Raw genomic sequence first — 26,060 nt, 5'->3', positions numbered from 1 at the left:
ATTGAACTCCATCTGCCACTCCTTTGCCCATTATCCCAATGATTAAGATCTCTTTGTAATCTTAGATAAGCCTTCTTCCCTGTCACGTTGGTAAAACAAGGGCGGGGCTGTAACCAGGAGGGGAAAGTTTTAGTGTCATTTGTAAATTTACTGTGCTTTCTATATTCTCATCCAAATCACATATAAATGGCAACCAAAAGTGGACCCAGTACCAATCCCTATGGAACATCACTGGTCACAAGGCTCCAGTTCAAAAAACAGTTCTCCATAATGGCCCTCTGTCTCCTATCATCAAGCCAATTTTATGTCCTGTTGGCAAACTCCAAGCTGACTCAGAAAACACATCAAACAAAACACCATGACCACTTATACCTTTCATTTATAGTGGCCTGTCCACAAACTCCATCAACAAACACATCGACCTGGACCCAATATACCGGCCACTACAGCGGACAGCTGAAACTGACAACCGGAAGCGGCAGGGACAGGCCACTATAAATGCCGGAGGAAACACCACAGAAGCGCTTCACAGGAGGCTCCCAAGCACTGAGGATGTCACCTAGACAGGGGACGAAACGTTTGCAACAAAAATTTCCAGCTCGGCAAACAGAACCACAACAACGAGCACCCGAGCTACAAATCTTCACCCAAACTTTGAAAACCCATCCTGTTCACTAATGTTCTTTAGAGAAGGAAACTGCCATCCTTACTTGGTCTGGTTTACATGTGACTCCAGTCCCATAGCAATGTGATTGGTTCTTAACTGTCCTCTGGGCAATTAGGGATGGGCAATAAATGCTGCCTGGCCAGCGATGCCCTCAACGAATTAAAAAAGAAGGCGTGTAAAGGTTGGATCATTAAGTATATTTGAGGCCAGGATTGAAAATCTAACCACAATGGAATCAAGGTTTACAGGGAAATGGTAGGAGAATTTTGAAGATTTACACACCTATAATCTCATTGAACAGACTCAATGGGCTGAATGGCCTACTTCTGCTTCTTTGTCCTGTAGTCCTATTAGCCAGCCTTGTATCCAATATAATAGTGTGACAACAAAGTAAATCTCTTTGGTCTCTATAATCTCAAAAATTATCCACTGAGATGACCCCATCCTTCACAGTATCTCTCTCATTTGGTGGTGGTAAAGCCAGCAATTGTTTCTGTCGTGCCTGGCGGGCCACACTGTCAACTTTTTTTTCTCTTGTACTTCTCTGCTATTTTCCCAACTCTTCCTTTTGTCATGTATCTAATCATCTTTACTATGGCCAGGGCCAGTATAATATCTTCTAAAACACCATTAAAGGATCCACTGCAGTTTTTCTCCGGTTTCATATCTGTCTTGCTCTGCAAGAAGCCATTGGGAAATGTGAGAGTGGCATAAAATAAAACAATGAGATTTCCCCTTTCTGCTGGGAAAGTGCTACCATGTTCCACTCACTGTCTGCAGTCCAAATGTGAGTCTGGGAACCTGGATTCTAATCCATGTTATTTCATTATATGGCAGAGGCTAATGATTCAGTTTTGGTGTGACTTTTCAGCATCTGGCTTTTGCCGCTGTACTGAATTTGGTAAACTCATTTCATTCACTCTTTGAAATGTTATCAACAGCCGTTTTTTTATAAACGTATCTATGCATTTCTTGTTGAGGTGAAGAAACAGGGTGAGACATTTGATGTTTTGTTTATGGATAGAAGAGCAGTGAGGCTTGGAATTGACAGCAGACAATCTTGTTTTAGTTCTTTTCCATTGGTAGTTTTGATTTAAATTGGCTTCAAGAGATGTGAAACTTGAAAGGGTTTAGAAAAGATTTACAAGGATGTTGCCAGGGTTGGAGGAGTGGAGCTATAGGGAGAGGCTGAACAGTCTGGGACTGTTTCCCTGGAGCGTTGGAGGCTGGGGGGGTGACCTTATAGAGCTTTACAAAATTATGAGGGGCACGGTTAGGGTAAGTAGACAAAGTCTTTTCCCTGAGGTCAGGGAGTCCAGAACTAGATGGCATAGGTTTAGGGTGAGAGGGGAAAGATATAAAAGAGACCGAAGGGGCAACTTTTTCACACAGAGGGTGGTACGTGTATGGAATGAGCTGCCAGAGGATGTGGTGGAGGCTGGTACAGTTGCAACATTTAAGAGGCATTTGGATGGGTAAATGAATAGGAAGGGTTTAGAGGGATATGGGCCGGGTGCTGGCAGGTGGGACTAGATTGGGTTGGGATATCTGGTCGGCATGGATGGTTGGACTGAAGGGTCTGTTTCCATGCTGTACATCTCTATGACTCTAAGAGGTTTGTCCTGATCGCGGTTTGCTAATCTGGCAATGGTTGGAGTGTTGAAGAGCGCAAGAACATTTTTGGAATTTAGATTTAAAAGCAGAGGCAGTTGGATGTTGGTTACTTCTATGAAAGATTTTGTTGATAAAAGGCTAGGTCAGAGAGCTTCTGGAACAGCGAATAAATTTAATATTTTGTCAGAAAGCAAATGACTGCAGACCCCTGTAGTGTTGATGGAAGGACACTTATACCTTTTGTCTCTGGCAGGGTAAACATGTGTGGTCATTTATTTTGTTTCCAATTCAGAAGAATCGAGGAGTGAGAAAGCTTTTAATTTCATTTGGAGGACGTCATTGTTGAGTTTAGAAGTAAGTTTAGTTTTTCCTCCCAGAAGTAGTTCAGGTCAGTTCAGGGAATACGTCATCTCAGTTGAAAGTTTACTTCCATACCAGGAGAGTTTAGTTAGAAATCTGCAGGTTATTAGAATTGTTTAGGCTGACAAATTAGTGAAAAAGTTCATTGCAACAGATTTGAAAAGGATTCATTGAGTTGTACCCACAGTCCATGGCAAAGTAATTGTGAGGAGTTTAGAGAATACAGGTTGTTCTACTAAAACATGACAGTTGCGTTCCTGTGCAACCTCGCACTATAGAAAATTGCTATACCCAGTCAGCAGAAAGTTCATGTTATCCAAACAGCGTCCACAATTTGTCAATTGCATTATAGCCAATTCGCAATGATGCAACTTGCGTTATACCAGAACCTGTACTGTAACTCGAATTTCTATAATGGATAGTGTTGGGAAGCAGGCTGAAACATTGTTTTGCTGCATAATTTAAGATCATTCTAACATGCTTCTATATGTAGATATTTGGATTATCTTTTTATTCCTTTTGTAATAAACTCCATTCTGTTATTTAAAAAATCATCTTTGTGTGAATATGTTTGTGAATTACCACCAGGAACCAATTAAACAAAAAACATAATTATGATTGAACAAGCCAGGTTTCATTCTGGAATCTGACTTGATCTGAAATACCATCAGCCAGTATCATAATACTAGATCAAAGAAACATGGATAAGTAGCTAGGAGTTCTCCGATGGTGACTATAGGAAAGTGACTCTCCAATATTACCACAAAATACAATATTAATATGAAATGTATCTGCAGTTTGTAACTACAATTTGTTGACCAAGCTGTCTGTAAGTGTACTGATGAATTAAAATTTTCCTTAAACACTAATTTGCTGTTACAGTATTGAGTAAGTTGAATATTTCAAAGTTATGGTAAATACTCTAATACTAATAACACTAGTCATTTTTCAAATGAACGCACATATTTTTGTGTGATGAATAATTTGTGTTTCTTTTGATAGTGTATTCTCACATTTCTTTTGTTTATGTACAGCCCTACACAGTTCATTGGTGTTCTCAAAGGATGAAGGGTTACTGATTTTCCTTCGAAAATCACTAAGCAATGAAGAGGTAAGTTTTCCATCAAGGAAAGCTGTGCATTCATATAACGCCTTTCATAACTGCTGAATTTGCGAAAGAGCCTGATAGCCTGTGTTGTTAATTGCAGTTTAGGAGATGTGGCAACCTCCTACAAACAGCAGTATGATACTGACCAGGTAATCTATTTTAGAGATTAATACTAACTAGGACACCAGGAGAAGCAGCTTTGTAAAAAATATTCATTAACGAGATGAGGGCGTCGCTGGCTAGGCCAGCATTTATTGCCCATTGGACAGTTAAGAGTCAACCACGTTGCTGTGACTTTGGAGTCACATGCCGGCCAGACCAAACCATGAACCACATTGGTGTTTCTGAATATTGACTATGGATTCACGGTCATCATTAGACTCTTAATTCCAAATATTTATTGAATTCACATTCCACCATCTGCTAAGGTGGGATTCAAACCCAGGTCCTCTGAATATTATCTGGGTCTCAGAGTCAGACGAAAAGTCACCTATAGACTCAGAATGTTAGCTTGCTTTCTCTCCTTGGATGCTGCCTGTCCCTCTGTGATCTCTCAACATTTGTTTTTGGTACAGATTCTAGAAATTGACTCCTACTTCATTGAAGTGTAAGCCTAGGTTTTGTGCTCAAGTCTCTGGATGAGATTTGAATTTACAATTTTCAGATTCTTAAATCTGTATTCTATCACTGAATAAGGCTGACTTTGCAACTACCAAATGTGTTGTTAGCAGTTTTTAGTTTAAAAATGTATTATGTAACATATTTGTAAAATCTCATTTGACTTCCAGTTTCGGGATTGTAGAGAAGACGTTTTGAAGTTAATTACTGCATTTGTTGAAAAGATCAAAGAGACAGTTGGACCATATGCTCTTGACATCAAGGTAAGGGACTTTTGTCTTCCAGTTTCTGAATGAACCTGTGCATATGCACTCAGTTAAGTATAACAGGATATGTGTAGTTTGGCAGCATACTTAGGGAATGAAAATAATCGGCTTTGTTTTTATAGTCTTTTTTTTAAAACACTTTTAATTTTTACTGTGTAGGAAGTTCCTCTGAAGCACTCCATTATGTAACGAAGCCATTTAGAGTGTAAATATAACTTGAACATTAATAAATGATACTGCATAAAGTGTCACTTGATGAATTTCGAAGTAAAGATGTGATCTTCTGCCCTTTGTGAATATGAATGTTCACCAACTAAGTCAAAGTATCTCTGGGAATATCTCCATTTGAAATAGGAAGCACAATTTAGTTGTTTGTAAAGTGATTCTAACTTTGCTAACTTTGCTGGGTGTTGGAAGGGTTTTCAGATTTGGCTGTGTAATGAATACCTGTACAGTGAATTGAAGGAAAAACAGCAAAGTCTCAGGACACTATTATGTGCTTGAATATTGAAGTGATGTGAAAGTATGTGATGCATGAAAAGGAGAATTATATATGTTTATTGTCTTTTTTTTAAGGATGTGTGTCTTGTGATGTACACCAAAGAAAAGGCTGCAAAGTGTAAGGTTGCTGCCTTAGACCTCCTCCTTGTGGTAGGATCATTTTGTCTCATTCAGTTCATTTTTGGGAATACTTCACAAGCAATCAGCTTTGATTTTTAAAGAATCTTTTTGAAAAATGCTTAGTATGGATTATAATTAATGAATGTTAATCCTTGTGTGCTAGACATGCATTTCCTCAAATAGATATAATGAACATAAATTTGTTAATATCAGTTTAGTTAAGTTGGCTCCTTTCTTTCTGGTTTAGAAGACTATGCATCCAATCATCTTTCTCAGGTTTAAGTGCACAATTTAGGCTGATAATTCAGTGCAGTCCTTGTGGAACACTGCATTATTGGATAAATTGTGTACCAATTCCAGTTGTACTCTAAATTTTCCATAGCTGTATCCGGAGAATAACAGGCAATTCTTCCTGTTCTAGTTCAAATTCACCCCGTTAAATAATATGACATGAACAGATTGACTTCTCATTTATTTCATCATAACTTGTGCAGCTGATGGAAGTTGGGGTAAACAATGGGACCTTTACCCTGCATTTGGCATTACTGTACTTGAAGTGCTTTTAATATCAATATCTGATGCCTGAAATTAAAATTTCTTCCATTTATTGGCACTAATATTTCTCATCTTGTAGGCAAAAGTAAAAGGGGTGAAAAGTGGCTATCACATTTGCCAGCACATCTGTAGTGAGTGAAGTATTTCAGAGCATAAGGTAGTTATGCTTTTTGATGTTTTAAAACAAGCTCTGATTTGATAATTTTCACAATATAGATTTTACTTATATAATGGACAATGAAAGACTAAGTATTATGATCAGAGTTAATGGCAATACTGGACAAGCCAAGTTTCAGAGTGGCTTGACTTGGGATCAGTACCCTGCTGATCTGAATATCTAGGGGTGCAACAAGGTCTTTGAACTAATTAGAATGGGTGCTCGGGAGATTATATAGGCTTTCAAACAAAACAGCAACATTGCATGGCAACTATTTTGTTAATGAAACCCGAAGTGGGTCAGGAGGGATAGTGTGTACAGGCAAAAGGAAACAAATAGGGTCAAAGGGGAAAAAAATGGTAAAAAAGCAAATTTAATGGCCCTTCACTTAAATGTCTGCAGAATTTGGATCAAAACAAATGACTAAATGGTACAAGTCGAGGTTTTGGATTTGATCTTGTAGCCATTATGGAGACACGGTTACGAAGAGATTAAAGTTGGGGGCTGAATTTTCAGGAATATGTGAAAAGCAGAAAGGGAGGGATGGTGTAGTAGCTTCGTTAGTGAGAGACGGAATAATAATGAAGCAAGACATGATGCTGGTTTGGATTATGTAGAATCCAGACGGAGGTACTGGGGGGAGCAGTCCATAGATCCCCTAAAAGTAGCAGTTTTGTAGGACTGAGAATAAATATTGATATAATAAGAATACATTTTAAAAAGCCATTGCATGAACCATGGTTGATTTAAATCTTCATTTAGATTCTCGATCAAATTGATAACAATACCTATGAGGAAGAATTCATAGAGTGTATTCAGTGCAGTTTCTGAGAACATTGTTCGAAACAAGGATCAGGTTATTTTCTATCTGATACTGTGTGATCAAGCAGGTTTAATAAAAGATCTCAGATTAAGAGTGACCACAACATGGTAGAATTTGACACTCAGTTTGAGAAGGAGAAACCTGTGTCAGATTGAACTATGCTAAACCTAATTATGGATAATTACATGAGGATGAGGGCTGACAATTGCTGGAATGGACTAGGAAAAGCGGCTTAGCACAAAAGATTGTTAAAGAACAATGGCAGACAGATTACAAAGATAGTTCATGGTTCATAATGAAGATATATCTATGTGAGGAAGGACTCTAGAAAAACTATGAACTGACCACGGTTAACCAAGGAAGTTAAGGGTAGTATCCAACTGAAAGAAAAACAAATCCAAAGTGGCAGAAATTACTGGTAAACTGGGGATTGAGAAAATTTTAAAAGCCAACAAAAGATGTCCAAAAATAATAAACAGGGAGAATATAGACTATGAGAGCAAATGAGCAAGTAATATTAAATATCGTCTTTAAATATGGAGAAAGGGATGGAGAGGCCAGAGTGAACATAGACCTCTTAGAGAATGAGGCTAGTGAAATAATACATGGAAACTAGGAACTGAAAAGGAGTTAAATAAATATTTTGCACCAGTCTTCGTGGTAGAGGATATTAATGGCATTCCAAAAGTACTAAATAATTAAGGGGGCCAAGAAAGCGAACAAATAGACTCAATAATTATCACCAGAGAAAAAGTACTGATAAAAAATGAATGGAGCTAAAGGCTGATAGCTAAAAGGATAATGGATGCACTGGTAGTAATCTTCCAAGAATCCTTGGAAAGTCTAGAGAATTGGAAAACTGATAATATAACACCTTTAATTAAAAAGAGAGAGAGAGACAAAAAGTAGGCAATGAAAGGCCAGTTTTCACATCTGTCATTGGAAAAATATTAGAATCTATTATAAAGGATTTAATTGTACATTTAAAATACATAATATCATCAATCAGAGTCAGCATATCTTCATAAAGGGGAAATCCTGCCTGTCAAGTTTATTACAGGCTTTTGAGTTAACAAGCAGGAGAAATAAAGGAGAACAAGTGGATATAATATATTTGGATTTCCAAAGGCATTTGATAAGCTACTTAATAAGGCAAGAGCCCATGATGGTTGGGGCAATATATTAGCGTGGATAGAGGATTGACGAACTAGAAGAAGAGAGAGTGCAGAGATAAAGGGAGCGTTTTCAGATGGCAGCCTGTAACTTGTGAAAGTGCTACAGGAATCCTGTTATCACAGTGATTTACATTATATATCAATGACTCGGATAAGGAAAGTGAATGCACTCTGTACACCTTTGTGGATGACAAAAAATGGTGGGAAGGCAAGTAGTGACGATGATTTAAAGAGTCTACATAGGTTATAGACAGGTTAGGTAAGTGGGCAAAGCTTGGCAGAGGGAATATAATGTGGACAAATGTAGGGTTATGCACTTTAGCACAAAGAATAGAAGAGCTGCATATTATTTAAATCTGAAAAGACTGTAAGAAATTGCAGCACAGAGAGATTTGCAGGTCCTTGTGCATGCATTGAAATTCAGCAGCTAATGTGGAAGGCAATTGGAATGTTGGCCTTTATTGTTGAATGAGCTGCAGTAGTTTATCTCAAATGCAGTAAAATGTTTGACTATATCATTTAGAAAATCCATTTAAATCTGTAAGTATTAAATTGTATCGGAAGACAATGCTATGACAGACATTTTGTGTTAAATACCTGTACGTAACATTAGTTGAAATTAACCAACTGGTACTGTTTTGGTTGTAAGATTTGGCAGTGAATTAATGTGCAAAGGCATTGATTATGTTGAGCCATTACAGTGATCCTTTAAAGCCTTGTTATTTATGTAAGCCTACCAATGCTAAAAGCTAACTCTAGCACTTCGAATAACTGTCGTGTAATTTGCTTTTTTCATTTATCAAAAAAATAAATAACATTCAGATGAAATTTCAGTTGTTACACAGTAAAGTCTGTCTACAAGAATTTAAAATCGGAGACATGTTCAATAAATTCTACGGGGAATTGGCGCAGAAGAGCAAACTTCCAGACACAGGTGTGTTTATTTTTACTTCATATTAACCATTTGTTAGAGAAGCACAAAAGGCAACATTTCTGATCCTTTTTTTTCAAAACTGTGAATAACCATAGCAAGCCACTGCAGGATTTTATAAAAATTCTACCACTTTCTATTTTCATCATGTAATATTTTAAGAAAATGGGAGAATGGAAATAGATTGGCAGTTTTAATTTCTGTATCTGGCAATTTCTGCTATTTAATATCAAACAAATCCCATCCAAGATCTCTGGTGAAATGCATGTTAATGGCATTCAGAAATAACGTATGGTAGTTACAACTCCTTAATAGGAACAGATGATCAAGTCTTCCTTTTAAAAGATCATACAGTTTGATAAAAAAGATGACATCACAATGCAAAAGGAGGGGGTAATGCAGCATGCAGAGATTTGCTTGCCATGTTTAGGATAATACAGTGATAATCCATGTTATAATTCATCAGTGCTATGATTGATTTAGGAATGTTTACTGCCGTCAGAACTGGCAGTGTTACTTTGAAGTGGAATTGGATGTTTTGCTTGGTAAATGGATAAGTGTGACACAGTAATCATTGGAAGGTGTGCCATTTTTCAGCATGAAACTATCATTCACTTCAATGAGTAAGATTTGATAAAACACCAGTCTATGGTCTTCAATAGCTATAGGCATGTTTGCTTATTCTGGAAGTCATATGTTTCATACATTTTAATAAATATAACAGTCATTTATTTATGTAAACCTTTATAGGAAACAAAGATGTTTGTATTAGTATTTATTTTAAATGACTTGTTTCACAGTGTTGGAGAAAGTATATGAGCTGTTGGGTGTTTTAGCTGAAGTGCAGCCTACTGAAATGCTTGATAATTCAGAAAAGCTTTATCGTGCCTATTTGAATGAATTGAAAATACAGGTGAGTTTGAAATCCTGTTTTTTTGTAATGTACAATTTTGTTTGTAAGCATTGCTATTTTTAGATGTTTTTCACCCCTCAAAGTCGTCTTTCCACCAGGTGCAGAAATTGCGTGCCCTCTGTTTTGTCTTTGCATTGATTATGTTAAAGAAAAATAAATGTTGAAGGTGATATACTTAGCTACTGTTTTCCATGTATTGCCAGTCTCCCATAGCTTTTCCCAAGGCAAATATGGGATACACTGATCTGTAAATGAGGTGTGCACATACTGCCACTGAGGTATAATATGTACTGATAGGCTTGTCTTTTTAGACAGGTCAGCGAGAAGATATTCTCGGTTTCTTTTTTGCTGTGAAACTGTTAAGCCTTTTCATAAAATCTTTTACAATTTCTCGCTCTTCAGATGACCTCTGCAACAAGACAGCCCAAATTTCTGGTGGTGTCAGGCTGCCTTAGAGGGTTAATAGCACTTATGGTAAACTTCACTAAATCTATTGAGGAAGGTGAGTTTCTTGTTTAAATTATGTTGAAATATTGACTTGCACTCCAGAAACATGAAAAATATAACTACTTATGTATGTATTTTTTTAGATCCAAGAACATCAAGAGAAATTTTTGACTGTGCAGTGAAAGCCATAAATTTAAAGGTTAGTTCAAGAGTGTGTAGAAAAATGCTTGCTCATTGGAAGGGTAACTGAATTAAGGTTAAACATTGCCTTGGGGTAATTGAGAAATCTAAGTGCCAAAGTACCAGTGTTGTTTCAGACACAATTTAGCTGAAGGACCTATGAAGTTTGCAAACTGCCAAGGTGGTAGTGGGACATTAACGAGGGCATGATATCTGAAGGTATTGCTTTTCCAAAACATAGTTTTAAATGCAGGATTAATGCATATATTGTGATTTCAGAGATGAATAATCTAATATATAGTGTTTGGCTTGATATGACAGTAATTGGATAATTTACTTTCCATTGTCCATTAGGATTTTGCATTTCATGTACAAGCTTGGGCTTTAGTTAAATTTTAGGAAAATTAATATTTTAGTTTTAATTATATGCAGTTTATAAGCATTACATGATTCTTACTGAGTAACCAGTGGGAAATAGTTTTTGGAAAATGAACAGAGTACCCTCGGATTGTGTTCTACTACCCTTTCAAATTATGTTTCCTGATGGAATGAGGTCCTAATCTCATCCTCTTTGCTGGAGCGAGGAGGAAAGTGAGAAACCAAATCAACCCACACCAGTTGGTACATTTATTGATCAATAATATAAGATCAGGTTGGGCAATTGCTGTGTATCCAAAAAATCTTATTGTTCAAAACCCATTTTACAAAATATTGTAATGTAACCTGATCCAGAACATTTGAAATCCTATCTCTCCATCTATTAGCCAAAAGATTTATTTCAAAAAAGTGAAAATAACTTTGAATTTAAGTTCCTGCAATAACAAAGTATTTGAGAGTATTTGGTCACTTTGGACTTAGCATGCTGGGCTTTGGTTACCTTAGTTTTGTACAACATTATGAATAATCTTTGAGGGTGCTGATTCAATTTGGCTTTGTTTTTTCTGCTTACAGAACTTGCCTATTCTAACTGCATTTTGCCTACATAGCAATGAATAGGACATATGTTAGATATGCTGATAGTAGTAAACAGTGGTTGCACAAGTGTTGGCAGGTTTACTCACATAATGATTGTTTCGACATAAGGCAAAGATGACTCCTAAATGAGCATTGGATTGATGAACTACACCACACACAGCAATAACTCAGTTAATATGCATATTTGCTGTTTCCATTTGGAGGGATATCTAACCCACCCAAGTCAGAGGAGTATTGTTTTCAGACTTATTGCAAGCAGTATTTTTAAGGAAATGAAAATTTTAGTCACAAACTACTGGGCCTCCATCAATTAATATACTTGATGGGAGTTATTGACAAGCAAGAGATTAAGTCTCTCACTCTCTCTCCCCCCTCTCTTTTTCGCTCTATTTTCCTCTTTGCCTTCCTTTTCTCTTTCGTTTCTGGAAAAAAAACTGGGTGCATGCTGTTGGATACAAAGCAGTAGTAGAAGCAATAGACTGTCTAGTGCCTCTGAAAAGCAGAAGACGACGAATGTTACTATTCAGTAGCAACACAGAATGGTATGTTTCAATAAAATAATTGTTTCATTTTACAGATCGACATAAAGAGATATGCTGTTCCTTTAGGTAAGATATTTTTGATTAATTTATATCACTCCTTCAAATGTATACAATTATGATGGAAGCTACGTAGTTTATGTATATTTTAATGTCTTTCATTTTGGAGTTTTGGCTTTTGAACTAATGGCACATGGGAGTTTTGAGTGTCTGAAGGGTTTTAATGATCAACTTGTACGTATTTCTGAAACCATGATGATTTATTTTGAAACACCATATTAGAGGGAGACGTTCTGATGAGTAATGGAGTTATGTTTACTTTGGGAGAGTTTACAAGCAAACAAAGTAAACAGTGTGATGAATTAAGCTTTTGGACAGAAGGTTCTGAAATAGTTTCTTTCTATGCGAAATACACATTTTTTAGTTTCAGTTTGGGCAGGTTTTCAGACATCTTGGCTGAAGTTGAATGGCTGAAAAGATTGCTCCTGAGAAAGAGAGAGAATTTAGGACTGTGTATAGAGTTTACTTTAAAAGTTCAAGACCAGAAGTGTTTGGTTACAACCCAGCAGTCATGAAGTAGTAAAACTGTCAAAGCTCATTTTTCTGTTAAATCAAGGAAGAGTTATCAATTTAACCAGGAATTGAAGCTGCAACTGAGCCAATCCCTATATGGGATAGGGAAAGAAATCCTCACTGCTGTTTGAGGATTATAATGCAATGCTTTTGGAACTAACAGAGTTGTGTTTTTACCATGTGTTTCAAAATCTTTAAACATTTGTTATATGTAAATCTTTTGTTTTTGTTAAACCAAATATACAGCATTGTGTGTTTCAGTGAAAGGTCACCTTGTTTAAAAACCAAACAGGCAAAATATGACCTAGCAAACCAAATTTTCATTTGAGATCTGACTTGTCCAATAATACTACCAGCTGGGATCATAACACAATAACCATTTGAAATTTGAAATGTTTTGATTACAGACGTCGATCAATATTCATCAAATGGATCCCAGCTTTGGAAGTGGTATTAAAGACAGAAAACACAGGAAAATATACGGAAAACTGATAATTATATTGTTTAAATTTGTAATGAACTTGTCACTTCCATTTTATCTTGACGTTGCCCAGCATGTGTCAAAACCAAGTTTAAAAAGGTTGGCAGCTCTTTTGATAACAGACTCAGATGGCCATTCTTAATATGTGTAGTTGTTCATTGAATATTGGACAGCTATTTCAGCATCAAGTGCCATGCAATTTATCCCATCCTCATTGTACAGAGGAGCCTTGATTATCTGAATGATATGGGCAGGAGTATTTTGTTTGGTTAATCGAATGCTGGATAACACAGTTTAACCAAGCATCGGGACCTTGTGCTCTTGTCCAGATAATCCGAAATTTGGATAGTCGAATGCCAGATCATCGAGGTTCCTCTGTGTATTTGTGCATACAGAATCACATGATAATGATCAAGATGTAAAAATATGTTGCTGCTTATCTTGTGTTGGATACGAATAGATTGTAGCATACCAACTGGTTGCTATTGAACAACAAATACCAGAGATTGAATTTGGCATCTTTATGGCCTCTATAGATCAATACAACATTATACATTTAAATGTTAAATTCTCCCCCTGTTCAACTTGGTTATTTTGAGATGTGCTTACAAATTTATAAATTAAGCAATTGCTACAGCTGTAAATAGTTGTTAAGGGGAAATTGAATAAATGTGCCAGCAGGATGTCCGAGAGTTCAACACTTTTTGTTTTCTGTTTTTAGCTGGGCTGCGCCTGTTCACACTACATGCCAGCCAGTTCAAGACCTGCCTCATGGACAGTTACCAAGTACTGTTTGAAACAATGTCAAAATGGTGTGGCCATACTAATGTTGAAATGAAAAAAGCTGGCTATGCGGCTCTTGAGAGTTTCCTTAAAGAGGTAATAAATTTTCCTTTAATTCTTGTACTATTTGAATGGAGTTTGCAAGTAATACATATTTGACGTACCTGACAGGTTAATAAAAAAAAAATTCTTCATCTAACTTCCTCTTTCTGGAAGCTGTGCAGCAATGCTAGAATCCTCATAAGCTGGTCATTTGTCTTGGATTTTTTCAACAAATTTATGTCTATAACTTATAAGAAGTGAAACCATTGTTTCATTTAAACATAATGAAAAGATGTTGAGAAGAGAGTTATGTTATCAATTTTCATCTTGTACTCATCAGGACAGAATTCCAAGAATATCAAATCTGACAGGAACAATTGAGTGATTGGTTGGCATGAGACCCTAGTTGGTAGAGCATTGCCAAGAAGAATGCATTTCGAAACAGTCGTTTTTCACTCTGAGTCGTGCCTGTCAGCTAATGCTAAAAGAAATCATATTCAAAGAATTTCAGTCAACCGAGAAAGCCAAAAACTTGAAATCGACTGTTTAACTACCAACATCGATGCTAATGGTAATCTGTACCACAACAGCCACGATAGTTAACTATTCACTATCCACAATCAATTCAGATATTGAACCGATTTGTTTTTATTTAAATTCGAACCAGGCAAATTTGGGAGTGCTGTAGAGAGTGGTTGACCCTCAGGGTTTTGTTCAATTGCAATGTGTGGACGTGATCTTTCAGTTTGCGAAAGGCAGGGCCTTGTGTGTGAATATATATGGCTCTGGCATGTGTAAGTGAGTCATGATCTTAAATTGGTTGTTAGAGTTATGAACATGATCAATATTAGGTTGTTAATATGATCAGTATTATTTAATAAGTTTTGTCCAACATAAGAATCAGATGTAATGTTGGACACTACAGGCTGAATTTTCCCACACTTTTGCCAAGTGTCAATTTTAGGCTGTTGCATTGAGGCCTGGTAACTTTGCTTCGACAATTTTCTGTTGTGCATCATATTAAGTATGCACTAGGGATCTGTGCTGGATCCACTGTTCTTCATCATTTATACAAATGACTTGGATGAGAATTTAAGAAGCATGGTTAGTAGGTTTGTGCATGACATCAAAATTGGTGGTATAATGGATAGTGAAGAAGATTATCTAAGATTACAAAGGGGTCTTGATCAATTGGGCCAATGGGTCGAGGAGTGGCAGATGGAGTTTAGTTTGGGTAAATATGAGGTATTGCACTTTGATAAGATGAACAAGGGCAAAACTTATGCAGTTAATGGTAGGGTCCTGGGTATAGAACAGAGATCTCGGGGTTCAGTGACATAGTTCTTTGAAAATTGCATCACAGATAGACAGGGTGGTAAAGAAGGCTTTTGGCGTGTTTGTTTCATTGCTGAGACCATTGAGTATAGGAATTGGGATGTCATGTTGCAGTTGTACAGGATGTTGGTGAGGCCACTTTTGAAATTCTGTGTACATTTCCGGTCATCCTGCTATAGGAAGCATATTATTAAATTGGAGAGGATGCAGAGTAGATTTACAAGAATGTTACAGGGAACTGGACTGTTTGAATTATAAGGAGAGGCTGGATAGGCTGCGACTTTTTTCACTGGAGTTTAGGAGGTTGAGGGATGACCTCAGAGAGGTTTATAAAATCATGAGGGGCATAGATAAGGTGAATAGCAAAGGTAACAGGGTTCAAAATATTTTCAAAGTGTGAGGAGAAAGATTTAAAAGGCGCCTGAGGACAACATTTTCACACAGAGCGTGATTCATATGTGAAATGAACTGCGAGAGGAAATAGTAGATGCAAGTGCCAGTACAACATTTAAAAAACGTTTGGTCAGGTTGAGAGGGATATGGGCCAAATACAGGCAAACGGGACTAGTTTAGTTTGGGAAACTTGGTCGGCATGGATGAATTGAACCGAAGAGTCTTTTTCTGTGTTGTATGATTATATGTCATCGCTCTTTCACAATATGTGCTTAGCAATGGCAGAGTGCTCACCAGTGCTAACACCTCACAGCCATGGTGCTTTATTTAAACCCGATTTGGAGATGCCAGTGTTGGACTGGGGTGTACAAAGTTAAAAATCACACAACACCAGGTTATAGTCCAACAGGTTTAATTGGAAGCACACTAGCTTTCGGAGTGACGTTTTTTTATTAGGTGATATTGGAGGACACACCTGTAAGGCACAGGATTTATAGCAAAAGTTTACAATGTGATGTGACTGAAATTATGCATTGAAAAATACCTTGATTGTCTGTTGAGTCTTTCATCTGTTAGAATACATGATAGTTTCACTTCTTTCATGTGTAAATCACGAAACCTTTTTTTAAAAAAGTTGCATTCTCGGGTTAGCTGTTAACAATGGGAATAGCTAGACAATATGTTGAAGGTGTTGGCCCCCTGTGTTCTCTGTCTATGCCATGATGTTTATGCGGGCATAGACAGAGAACACGGGGCCAACATCTTCAACATATTGTCTAGCTATCACCATTGTTAACAGCTAACCCAAGAATGCAACTTTTTTAAAAAAAGGTTTCGTGATTTACACATGAAAGAAGTGAAACTATCACTGTATTCTAACAGATGAAAGGCTTAACAGACAATCAAATTTGCAATGTATAATTTCAGTTACATCACACTGTAAATTTTTGCTATGAATTCTGTTCGGATTGAGCCCTCCACTATCACCTGATGAAGAAGCGTCGCTCTGAAAGCTAGCGTGCTTCCAATTAAACCTGTTGGACTATAACCTGGTGTTGTGTTATTTATAACTTTATTGAAACCCAGTTGTGCACTGGTTCAAATACTACAAGCCAAGAACTGCCCTTTGTGTATTGCTTTGCTGTTCCAAATGCCATGGTTGAGTATGGCAAGTTGATACCCCACTTCGAATATGGAGACTGGAGATCCTGGTGGATGGAGCCATGTAGAGGAGTAACATCTTTTTTACACAGGACCACCAGAGGATATCACAACACCAGCAGTTGCAAGCTTGGCCAGAAGTAACCACCTGGTTCAGTGTGGTGTCCATGGGATGGAGGAACACGCAATAATGCAGAAAGGAGTTGAATGACTTTGTCTGCTTCACACAGGAAAGTGCCATCATCTTCTCTCTGCTACCTCTCACTCTCACTCCATTACTGCACCCATCTCCCACCAAAGCACTTGGGTCTCTCATGATCACTGTTGCATGTGTTATCTTCACTCAATGTTCTCACCCATCCCATCATTTCCCACTCCCCAAAAAAAAGAACACAGTCTTCAACCCCCCCCTGTACTTGTGCTCACTCATTCAGCACATCTCACCACCTTTCTTGATTGAGGATGGACAAGCCCCCCAACTTCGTGGATATAGGTTGCAGGTGGTTGTAGCCCATGGAGCATGTCCTGAGGGATTGGGAATGGTGCTAACATTGTCATGACTGTGGACCATGGTGTCAGATCACCTTTGAGCATTTTAAGTTTGATTATAACTTTGGAGATTGCTGAGAAAACTCAGCAGGTATGGTAGCATCTTTGGCGAGAAAGCAGAGTTAATGTTTCGTGTCCAGTGATGCCGAGGAAAGGTCACTGGACCCAAAATGTTAATTCTGCTTTCTCTCCACAGATGCTGCCAGACCTGAGTTTCTCCAACTATTTCTGTTTTTGCTTCTGATTTCCAATATCCGCAATTCTTTTTGCAATGCAACATGCCCTTTAAGTAAAAGGAATATAGTGAAAAGTTGACTGCAAATGCACATTCTGTGACTGCCTGGAGACAGAGACAGAGACAAAATGCACTACAAACCAAACTTCTTATCTCCTGGGGTTATCTCAGCATGTGAGCGTGATGATTACATCACCTGATGAAGGAGCATCGCTCCGAAAGCTAGTGTGCTTCCAATTAAACCTGTTGGACTATAACCTGCTGTTGTGTGATTTTTAACTATGAGCATGATAATTTAAAAAAATCGTTGTGAAGGCAAGAGCCATAATTGCAACTTAAGGACAGGAGTTAAAAGTGGCTTCAACCCTTATCTATGTCAGCTGGTAACCTGACTCACTGGTATGTGGACTATTTTCCCGTGAGGCTGTTATCTCCGAGGCCAGCTGTTTAAACACAAGTACGCTGCAGGTAAGGAAAAGGAAGTGGTTATTAACTCCGAGTGGTGCCAGTCAGCTACTGCCGAAAGGAATCAAGATAAAAGAGTTTCAGTTATTTACAAAGCCAAAAGTCTTAAAATTAACCATTCAACTACTAATGTTAATGTTTAATTATCTACTGACCAAAAACTAAGGTGTTTTTTTTTTCAAGTTTTTCTCTTTTGGATTCAATGGTTATTTCTAATCTGTTTACATGTATGTTGCTATTATTTCTTCTCACATTTTGCAATTAGTAGGCTCACCCTTCATGTTAATTCAAGGCAGCTTGGTTAAATTGGCTTCTTTTAAAACATGTTCATTTAATTCTGGGAAAAAGGTTACCTACAAGGGAAGGGATCCTTTTAAAATTAAACTTGTTGTAACCAACTGTGGGGGTAGGTAAATAATCAAGAGAAGCCGGTTCACTCCTCCTCATCTCAAGAGCTTAATGGTTTGAGGTATCTTGTCTGCAATCATAACAAACTGGGTGGCCCCGCCCAAGGAATAGTTGTAACAACATCGAGGCCTGGAGAAGACATTGATGCTCTGAGTTTCAAGCCAGACATAGGTGCAGTCTGTTTTCTCACTGCTACCTGAGAGAATAGCAACCTGCATATAAATGAGGTGAAATTAATTTAAATTGAGATTTTAATATCTGTAAATAGAACCCCTTACCTCCTACTAGCAAGATTTTCATCTAACTGATGAAACTTTGAGCGGAAAATTGGATCTTTTCTCTCAATTATGAGAATCTCATTTTCCATTCTTGCCACAATCTCCCAACTTATTGTCATTGCCCACATCTTTCAGAAACTGGGAACATTTTATTCTACCTTCTGACTTTTGCAACTGTGGGCCATTTGGTTACAGTTAACTATTTAGCCCAGTGTGAAATTTGAAGGAATATGTGTTTTGATATGATCAAACAGTCTTTGGGACATGTGGCAAAAATATTTACCCTCCTCTAGTGTCTCGAACTCTCTTTTTCTAATATGGAGATGAGACCGACTCATGGCGTTCATATGTGGTCAGACAACTATTTTAAACATTTTAACAAGACTTGCTTGATTTTCAATTCCGCTGTTTTAGAATGTATCTTCTTGTTTTGTTGGTTTTATTATGGCTTTATTAACCAGTATTGTTGCTTTTAATTATTTGTCTATCTACACTTCCAAATTCTTTTGCTCCATTTACCAGTTAATACTTAGTGTGTGTCCTCCTTATTCCTCCTACCAAAACATGCCACCTTTATAATTAAATTAATTTGCAATTTCACCTAAAATTAGATTCCTACTGTTTATGTGTCAACTCTTTCAATAGTTAATTCTGATTATAAAGACATTCTTGATGCAGTGGTGTCCTGGGTACAATGATAATATCTTTTAATTTTTCTTTGAACAAGAGCATTGTGGTGTTTGAGGATCCTACAATTTTGTCCCAGCTTTGGCGAGATGTATTGTGGGTGATATTGGACCAGCTGCCTGTTATATGTAGTGTCTGATTTTCCATTTCTTTGGAGTTTATTTTAATTCAAATAAAACTTTTGATTTGATCATACTGGATTATCTTCAGATGTATCCCAAAGCTAATTTTGTGTTTTGCAGTGGGGCATTGTCACTGCCAGTGATCTTATCTGCATATTTATCCATATGTAATATTGTTACACTGAATTCGTCAGCAGTCTGCTCAAACTGGCCAAGCTGTTAAGCACATACTCTTTATCTTTTCCATACACAGATTGCATTGCAGGTGGCAGAAGATGCTCATTTACACAAAGATAAGTTGCAGTACTTCATGCAACAGTTTTATGACATTATCCGGACAATGGAATCAAGCACTAAAGAACTCTCTATTGCTATCCGAGGATATGGACTTTTTGCAGCTGTATGTTTCACTTTTTTTACCCTGTTATTACTTGGTTTATACAGCATAACAAATAAAGAAATAAAAGAAGTCTTTCCATTAATATTAGCTAATTTTTCAAGTATTACAAAACAGTAAGATCTCATTGACTTTTGCATTATGATGCAGTGAATAGGTGATAGCTTCATTAGTTGAACTGAAAATTACTCAGCAGAGCAGTTGGTATATTTTGTTTCTACACATAATATTTACTTGGATTAAACTGGAGAGTTAAATTCCTAATGAATGTTTGAATTAAGTTACTAGGATTGAGGCATTGCTGAGGAAGATAAATTTTGGCTATTTCTCGATGGTGCACATGAGCTACGAGTGCTTGATACATATTAGAATCCAATAAGAAGATATAACTGGAACCAATGATTGCAAAATTTAAGAGCATTTATTTGTACAGTTGCATTTTTCAAGCCAGCACCTTCTAACCCAACGGCCACACTTTTATGGCGTGCTCATTTAAGGGACGCAGGTGAATCTCCATTCATCGCCCTCGTGAATTTATTCTTGATTTTATACAACTGTTTTTTTTAATTTGATATGTTGGGTTGTTGCTGTGCAAAGTAGCAATTTCTTTTGCTACTGTATATTTATTAATTGTACTCTAACTGTGATTCATTGTGTAGCCTTTTCAATTCCTTCCCAGGATATAGGCATTACTAGCTCAGCCAGCATTTATTACCTTTTCCTAACTACCCTTGAGAAGTTGGTGGTGAGATGCCATTTGAAAGTTTGCAGTCATTGGGGTATAAATGCATCTACAGTGCTGTTAAAGAATTCTATGGTTTTGAAACCATGTCAGTGAAGGAACAGTATTATAGTTCTAAATTAGATGGGGTGTGATTTTTGAGGGTGGACAAACTCCTCCTGAAAAGGCAAAATGACACAGATTTAGTGTCTGCAAACTGTTGTATACTGGAGGTATTATCCAAGATGTGCTTTAGGACTCCCCTGACGTCCTGGGCCTGCCCACTTAGTTGGGAATCACCCAAGAAGTTTGAATGTCTGATAGGCAATTCACCTGCTCCCTGTGACTCTCCACAAAAGTCTCCAAACCTGAACGAATGACTTCAATAGGTTTCTTCCATCAGGTACTTAATTGAATAGTCGGCCAGGAAATGTTGGACAGAAATTCCCATCTAACTCCAGAGGAAAAATAGATTTTACTCCCTGATCCCCCAATCCAACCAAAGTATCCCCCTGACCACCTGATTCAACAAGAATCCCAACCTCACTATCCAAACCATCCTGATGAGCTCCTGACTCAACCCATTACCCTCCTACCATGTAGAGAAAAGAACCCCAGTCTAATTCAGTCTTACACGCTGGATATAACCATTTGATTTTGGTATTGTTTAAGTTGTGCTTTCTTTATACTTTCTCCAGTAACTCAAAATTATTTTTATAATTTGGAGACCTAATTTCTTTTAAGGAAAAAATTGCCAAGGATTTAAAGTGGAAGGCTTGAGGGAGGGGATGTGACAGTGGAATTAGTTTTCAAAGTGAGAGTGGAGAGATGGCACAAACAAATGCACAAGATAGTTTCTTTATGTACTGCAACTGGTATGTAACAATCCAACAAAAATAATGTTGAAAATTAAAGCATCAGATCAATATCTTTTTAAGTACTTTCTGGGAGTGCAATAGTTTTTTTTGGATTAACTCAATGACAATAGTACAGTCTCAATGCAGACTCAAATTATTTTATGTGATTCCCTTATGTAGCCCTGTAAGGCTGTGGATTCTCATAATGTTGACTTCATGTACACGGAGCTGATTCAGCGTTGTAAGCAGATGTATCTCACTGAGGCAGACACAGAGGATGACAATATTTATCAGCTTCCCAGTTTCTTAGACTCGATTGCAAGTGTCATCTTCCACATGGACAAAGTAAGTTGACGTGGTGTTATTTTCTTTGGAAAATTTGTAATCATCCCATATTTGTCTTTTTTTTCCATGTAGAGTTTTGTGTTTTGAGAACGCACGTAAGTTCAAAGTTTATTTGTAGTTCTCAACTTATTTAATTGATTATGAATGATCTTTTAATGGCAATATATGCAAAGCTGTGAAATCATTAATGATTTCAAGTAAGTATTTCATTTACATCTTGATTTTTTAAAAGAATAATTTCCATTGCCACACACTGTACAGTCACTTGAAGGTGAGTAAATCTTTTGTTTTATCATCATCATCATCATTATGATTGCTGAATCCTACTTCTGTTTGGTATATTCACTAGTTGTAAGGCTGAGATTTAAAGCTCACCACATAGGAATCGCACCTATAGGCCGTGTCTTCCTACTCTGCACCATGGAATACAAGATACCAGTGCATTGCCTAGAATAAGTAGACTTAATATTTTAGTTACTGAAGAGCCTAATTTATTGTTAAAATTTGTCCTCAAAACCTAGTTAAAAATACTCATTTGCACTGTAATTTTTAAAACAGCGAAAGGCAAATTCAGTTGCATTTAGTGGTGATAACATAGAACAATAAAAAGCTTGTTAACTATTTGTATATTCTGATTCATTTTTAAAAATGTCATTTGCATTTTAATAATTATTGGATGTACTTTTCCTTTGCAGATCCCTGGTATTTATACTTCTGTGTTAGAACGTCTGTTGGTTGTTCAGATTGACAGCTTCCCACTATACAGTGTGAGGATGCAGCCAGTTTGTTGTCATTCCATAATTAAACTGTTCATAGCCCTTGCAGGAAAGGGCCCTGTTCTCTGGAGTTTTATTAGCACTGTAGGTCAGTACCAATCCCCAATATTCAAATTTGTTAAACTGTTCCATCAGTCTCTTGTCAGCGGTGCACTGTCTGCATTGGTGATTTGGAAACTTGTGTCTATTTACCAATGGTGGGTTTCATCAAGCTTCTGTCAACACTGGGAATGATCACTTTGGCTGGACTGCCAAAATATTCCCAAGATGTGTTGACATAGGATTACATTAAGGGCACTTTCGTGGCTTCAAAGAAACTGTTGTGTAGCCTGATGTCACTGAATGCGTTTTGTTGTGCTTATTCAGTTTATACAATAGAAATCAGCAGCTTTGAACCATTCTTAAGGAAATATGTTGAAATTCAGAGACCAAGTAGGGTGACTGGCAATTTTCAGTTAGGTGCTGAGAAATTTGCATTTCTGTTCCTTTCTGTGACTGAGATCATCATTCTGTTCTGTTTTTATGCAAATTTTGTAAGAGCAGTGAGAATTATTTTCAGAAGCAGTGAAGAGTTTAATATTTAGATTTAGTATTTCTAATTTTTTTCTATTATTATAGATTCAAATTGAAACTGAATTTTGCTGTTCAGATTGGGAGCAAGAACATTTTGTGCTTATACACATAGCTGTTGATGTAATGAAAAAATAAGTTCATTACTATTGTATTGATGATTATTGACCTACAGCAAGTTTCTACTTAAAGCAGAATGACAAACTGTTACATGGCAGAAGTGTTAAGATTGTTCTTAAATATCTGGCAATCAATTCAGGAGTGCCAAATCAAAACTTCAAAGTTCTATTTGTGGAAACTACTCTGACTGTTCTTATGACTGTTGCACAAAAATGAATTGAAACTGTACCCCTGTCTGTAACTGGCAAACTTGCATTTTGTTAGTTATTGTTTTATTTAAATTTTTTAAAAACATTCTGTTTCAGTGCATCAAGGTCTAATTCGTGTTTGTTCAAAGCCAGTTCTGCTTCCAGGGGTAAGAAAAATCTCCGTGACCTCTGCTTCCTTCGACAACAATCATGACCAGTTGCACTAAAGTTGCATGTGTAAATATTAGCATAAAATTGCTTAAGGAATGAGAGTGAAATTCTTTTGATCACAATTAAACTGAGGCACTGAAAGATATATTCTCAATAGGAGCCAATGCCTCTGTTAATGTAGCAAGAAAGGAATTTTGTGCCGGTATTAACAAAACATTAGTTCAGAGACAATATCTGTTGTGCTCAGTATTTAAAATGTGTAGAAAATGTCTTTGTTTCCTAAACTGTAAGTACTAAAATACTTAGTGAGCTGATCCTGTGTCTTGCCACTTTAACTATTGCTACCTTTCTTTATTGACATTTGTGTTTTTATCTTGCAATGTTCCACCAAATACAGTGCAAAATTTAGTAGTTCCTTAACTGTTGATCTTCAAAAATTTGGCACCTCTGTTATTTATCTGACTCTTGAAACAGATTCTGCCATTCGCTGTCCATTGCCTTTTCATTTTATTCTGTGGTTCTTCAACTCATGTTTAAAGCTTTGCTCCGACATGACTGAAATGACTGATACACTTTTCTTCCAATTCATAAAGTCCACTATGTGGGCTTTCAAAACCACTAATAGCTGACTGAACACATCAGCTAAGCCAGCTTGGTAAAATTTTTGCCTTGGGCCTGGACATAGTGAGGACAAGCTCGTCTGTAGGACAGCTGAAGGCTGACACTACAACACTGAGGGAGTGCAAGCTCATCAGAAGTGTCATTATTCAGATGAGACATCAAGTTGCTTGAGACATCTCAAATCATTCAGGAGAGTCGAAAAGATCCATTTGCAACTCCTGTTGGGCATGATATTTGCCCAGCAGGTTGAAAATATTCCTGTACCTGTGTCCTCTGCAAACATTATGCGCATTTTCATATTAACACTTATTTCATTTAGTTTCTGAGGAGACCAGAAGCAGTGTTCATAATGTAAATGGAAACTTGGATTTATATAGTGTGTTTAACAAAATCATATGCCCCAAGGTGTTTCACTGGAGTATTATAAAGCAATATTCAGGTCCTAGGCCCAACTAACGTCATCTGTTTCTTCAAAGACCTTCCCTGCATCATAAAGGCAAGGGGTGGGGGGTGGTGGTGGTTGTTGTTGTGGTGGGATGTTTGCTGATGTTTGCACAATGTTCAGCACCATTCTTCAAAGAATCCCTACAGTGTGGGAAACAGGCCATTTGGCCCAAGAAGTCCACACCGACCCTCCGAAGAATATCCCACCCAGACCTATTCCCCTACCCTATTGCTCCACATTTTCCCTGACAAATGCACCAAGCCTATACCTCCCTGAACACTATGGGCAATTTGGCATGGCCAGTTCACCTAACCTGCAAATCTTTGGATTGTGGGGGGAAGCTAGAGCATCCGGAGGAAACCCACGCATACACGGAGTGAATGTGCAAATTCCACACAGACAGTTGCCCAAGCCTAGAATCGAACCCGGGCCTTGATGCTGAGAGGCAGCAGTGCTAACCACTGAGTTACCGTGCCACCCATACTTGACAAATCGGTTACTGTAAATAGTGCATGTCCAAATGCAGCAAGACCTGGAAAATATCCAGGCTTGGATTGACAACTGGCAAGTAACATTCATACCACACAAATGCCAGGCAATGGCCATTCCAATAAGAGGCAATCAAACTACTGCCCTTTGACACTCAATGGTATTGCTATCAGAGTCCCCCACTATCAACATCCTCGAGGTTACCATTGACCAGAAACTTATTGGTGGCTCAGTGGTTAGCACTGTTGCCTCACAGCAACAGGGACCCAGGTTCGATTCCAGCCTCGAGTGACTGTCTGTGTGGAGTTTGCTCATTCTCCCTGTGTCTGCGTGGGTTTCCTCCGGGTGCTTCGGTTTCCTCCCACAATCCAAAGATGTGCAGGTCAGGTGAATTGGCCATACTAAATTGCCCATAGTGTTAGGTGCATTAGTCATAGGGAAATGGGTCTGGGTGGGTTACTCTTCGGAGGGTCGTGTGGACTTGTTGGGCCTGTTTCCACACTGCAGGGAATCTAATCTAATCTAATCTAACTGCACTTGCTATATAAATACAATGGCTTCAAGGGATAGGAATACAGTGGGGAGTAACTCACACCTGACTCCCCTAAAGCCTGTTCAAAGCACAAGTCAGAAGTATAATGAAATACACCTCATTTGCCTTGATGAGTGCAGCTCCAACAACAATCAGAAAGCTTGACACTTTCCAGGATAAAGCAGTCCACTGATTGGCACCATATCCAAAACATCCACTCTTTCACCAATGATGCTCATTAGCAGCAGTACTAATTACAAGATGCAGAAATTCATCAAAGATCCATCAACATCACCTTCCACGCCCATGATCACTTCCATCTAGAAGAACCAGGGCAACAGACACATCAGATACCACCATCTGCAAG

The 26,060-nt window shown here is 37.6% G+C and overlaps 1 protein-coding gene across 3 annotated transcripts in view; it reads left to right on the top strand.

Moving 5' to 3' along the window:
• Positions 1-26,060, top strand: part of prkdc (protein kinase, DNA-activated, catalytic subunit) — a 247,590-nt gene that overhangs the window by 6,188 nt on the left and 215,342 nt on the right. For 2 of the 3 annotated variants that reach the window (XM_043688291.1, XM_043688290.1), the window contains exons 2-14: positions 3,676-3,752; positions 4,538-4,630; positions 5,210-5,284; positions 8,799-8,898; positions 9,696-9,808; positions 10,211-10,310; positions 10,399-10,454; positions 11,988-12,018; positions 13,725-13,882; positions 19,715-19,861; positions 21,617-21,781; positions 22,477-22,645; positions 23,553-23,602. In XM_043688291.1, coding sequence (XP_043544226.1) covers positions 3,676-3,752; positions 4,538-4,630; positions 5,210-5,284; positions 8,799-8,898; positions 9,696-9,808; positions 10,211-10,310; positions 10,399-10,454; positions 11,988-12,018; positions 13,725-13,882; positions 19,715-19,861; positions 21,617-21,781; positions 22,477-22,645; positions 23,553-23,602 — 1,334 coding nt within the window. The remainder of the gene's footprint in view (positions 1-3,675; positions 3,753-4,537; positions 4,631-5,209; positions 5,285-8,798; positions 8,899-9,695; positions 9,809-10,210; positions 10,311-10,398; positions 10,455-11,987; positions 12,019-13,724; positions 13,883-19,714; positions 19,862-21,616; positions 21,782-22,476; positions 22,646-23,552; positions 23,603-26,060) is intronic. The other variant, XM_043688292.1, reaches the window with a different exon arrangement.

The sequence above is a fragment of the Chiloscyllium plagiosum genome, chromosome 4 (assembly GCF_004010195.1).
Source record: "Chiloscyllium plagiosum isolate BGI_BamShark_2017 chromosome 4, ASM401019v2, whole genome shotgun sequence".
NCBI classification, from domain to species: Eukaryota; Metazoa; Chordata; class Chondrichthyes; order Orectolobiformes; family Hemiscylliidae; genus Chiloscyllium; species Chiloscyllium plagiosum.
Note: the sequence above shows the minus strand (reverse complement) of the source record. Positions and strands in the feature narration are given on the sequence as shown.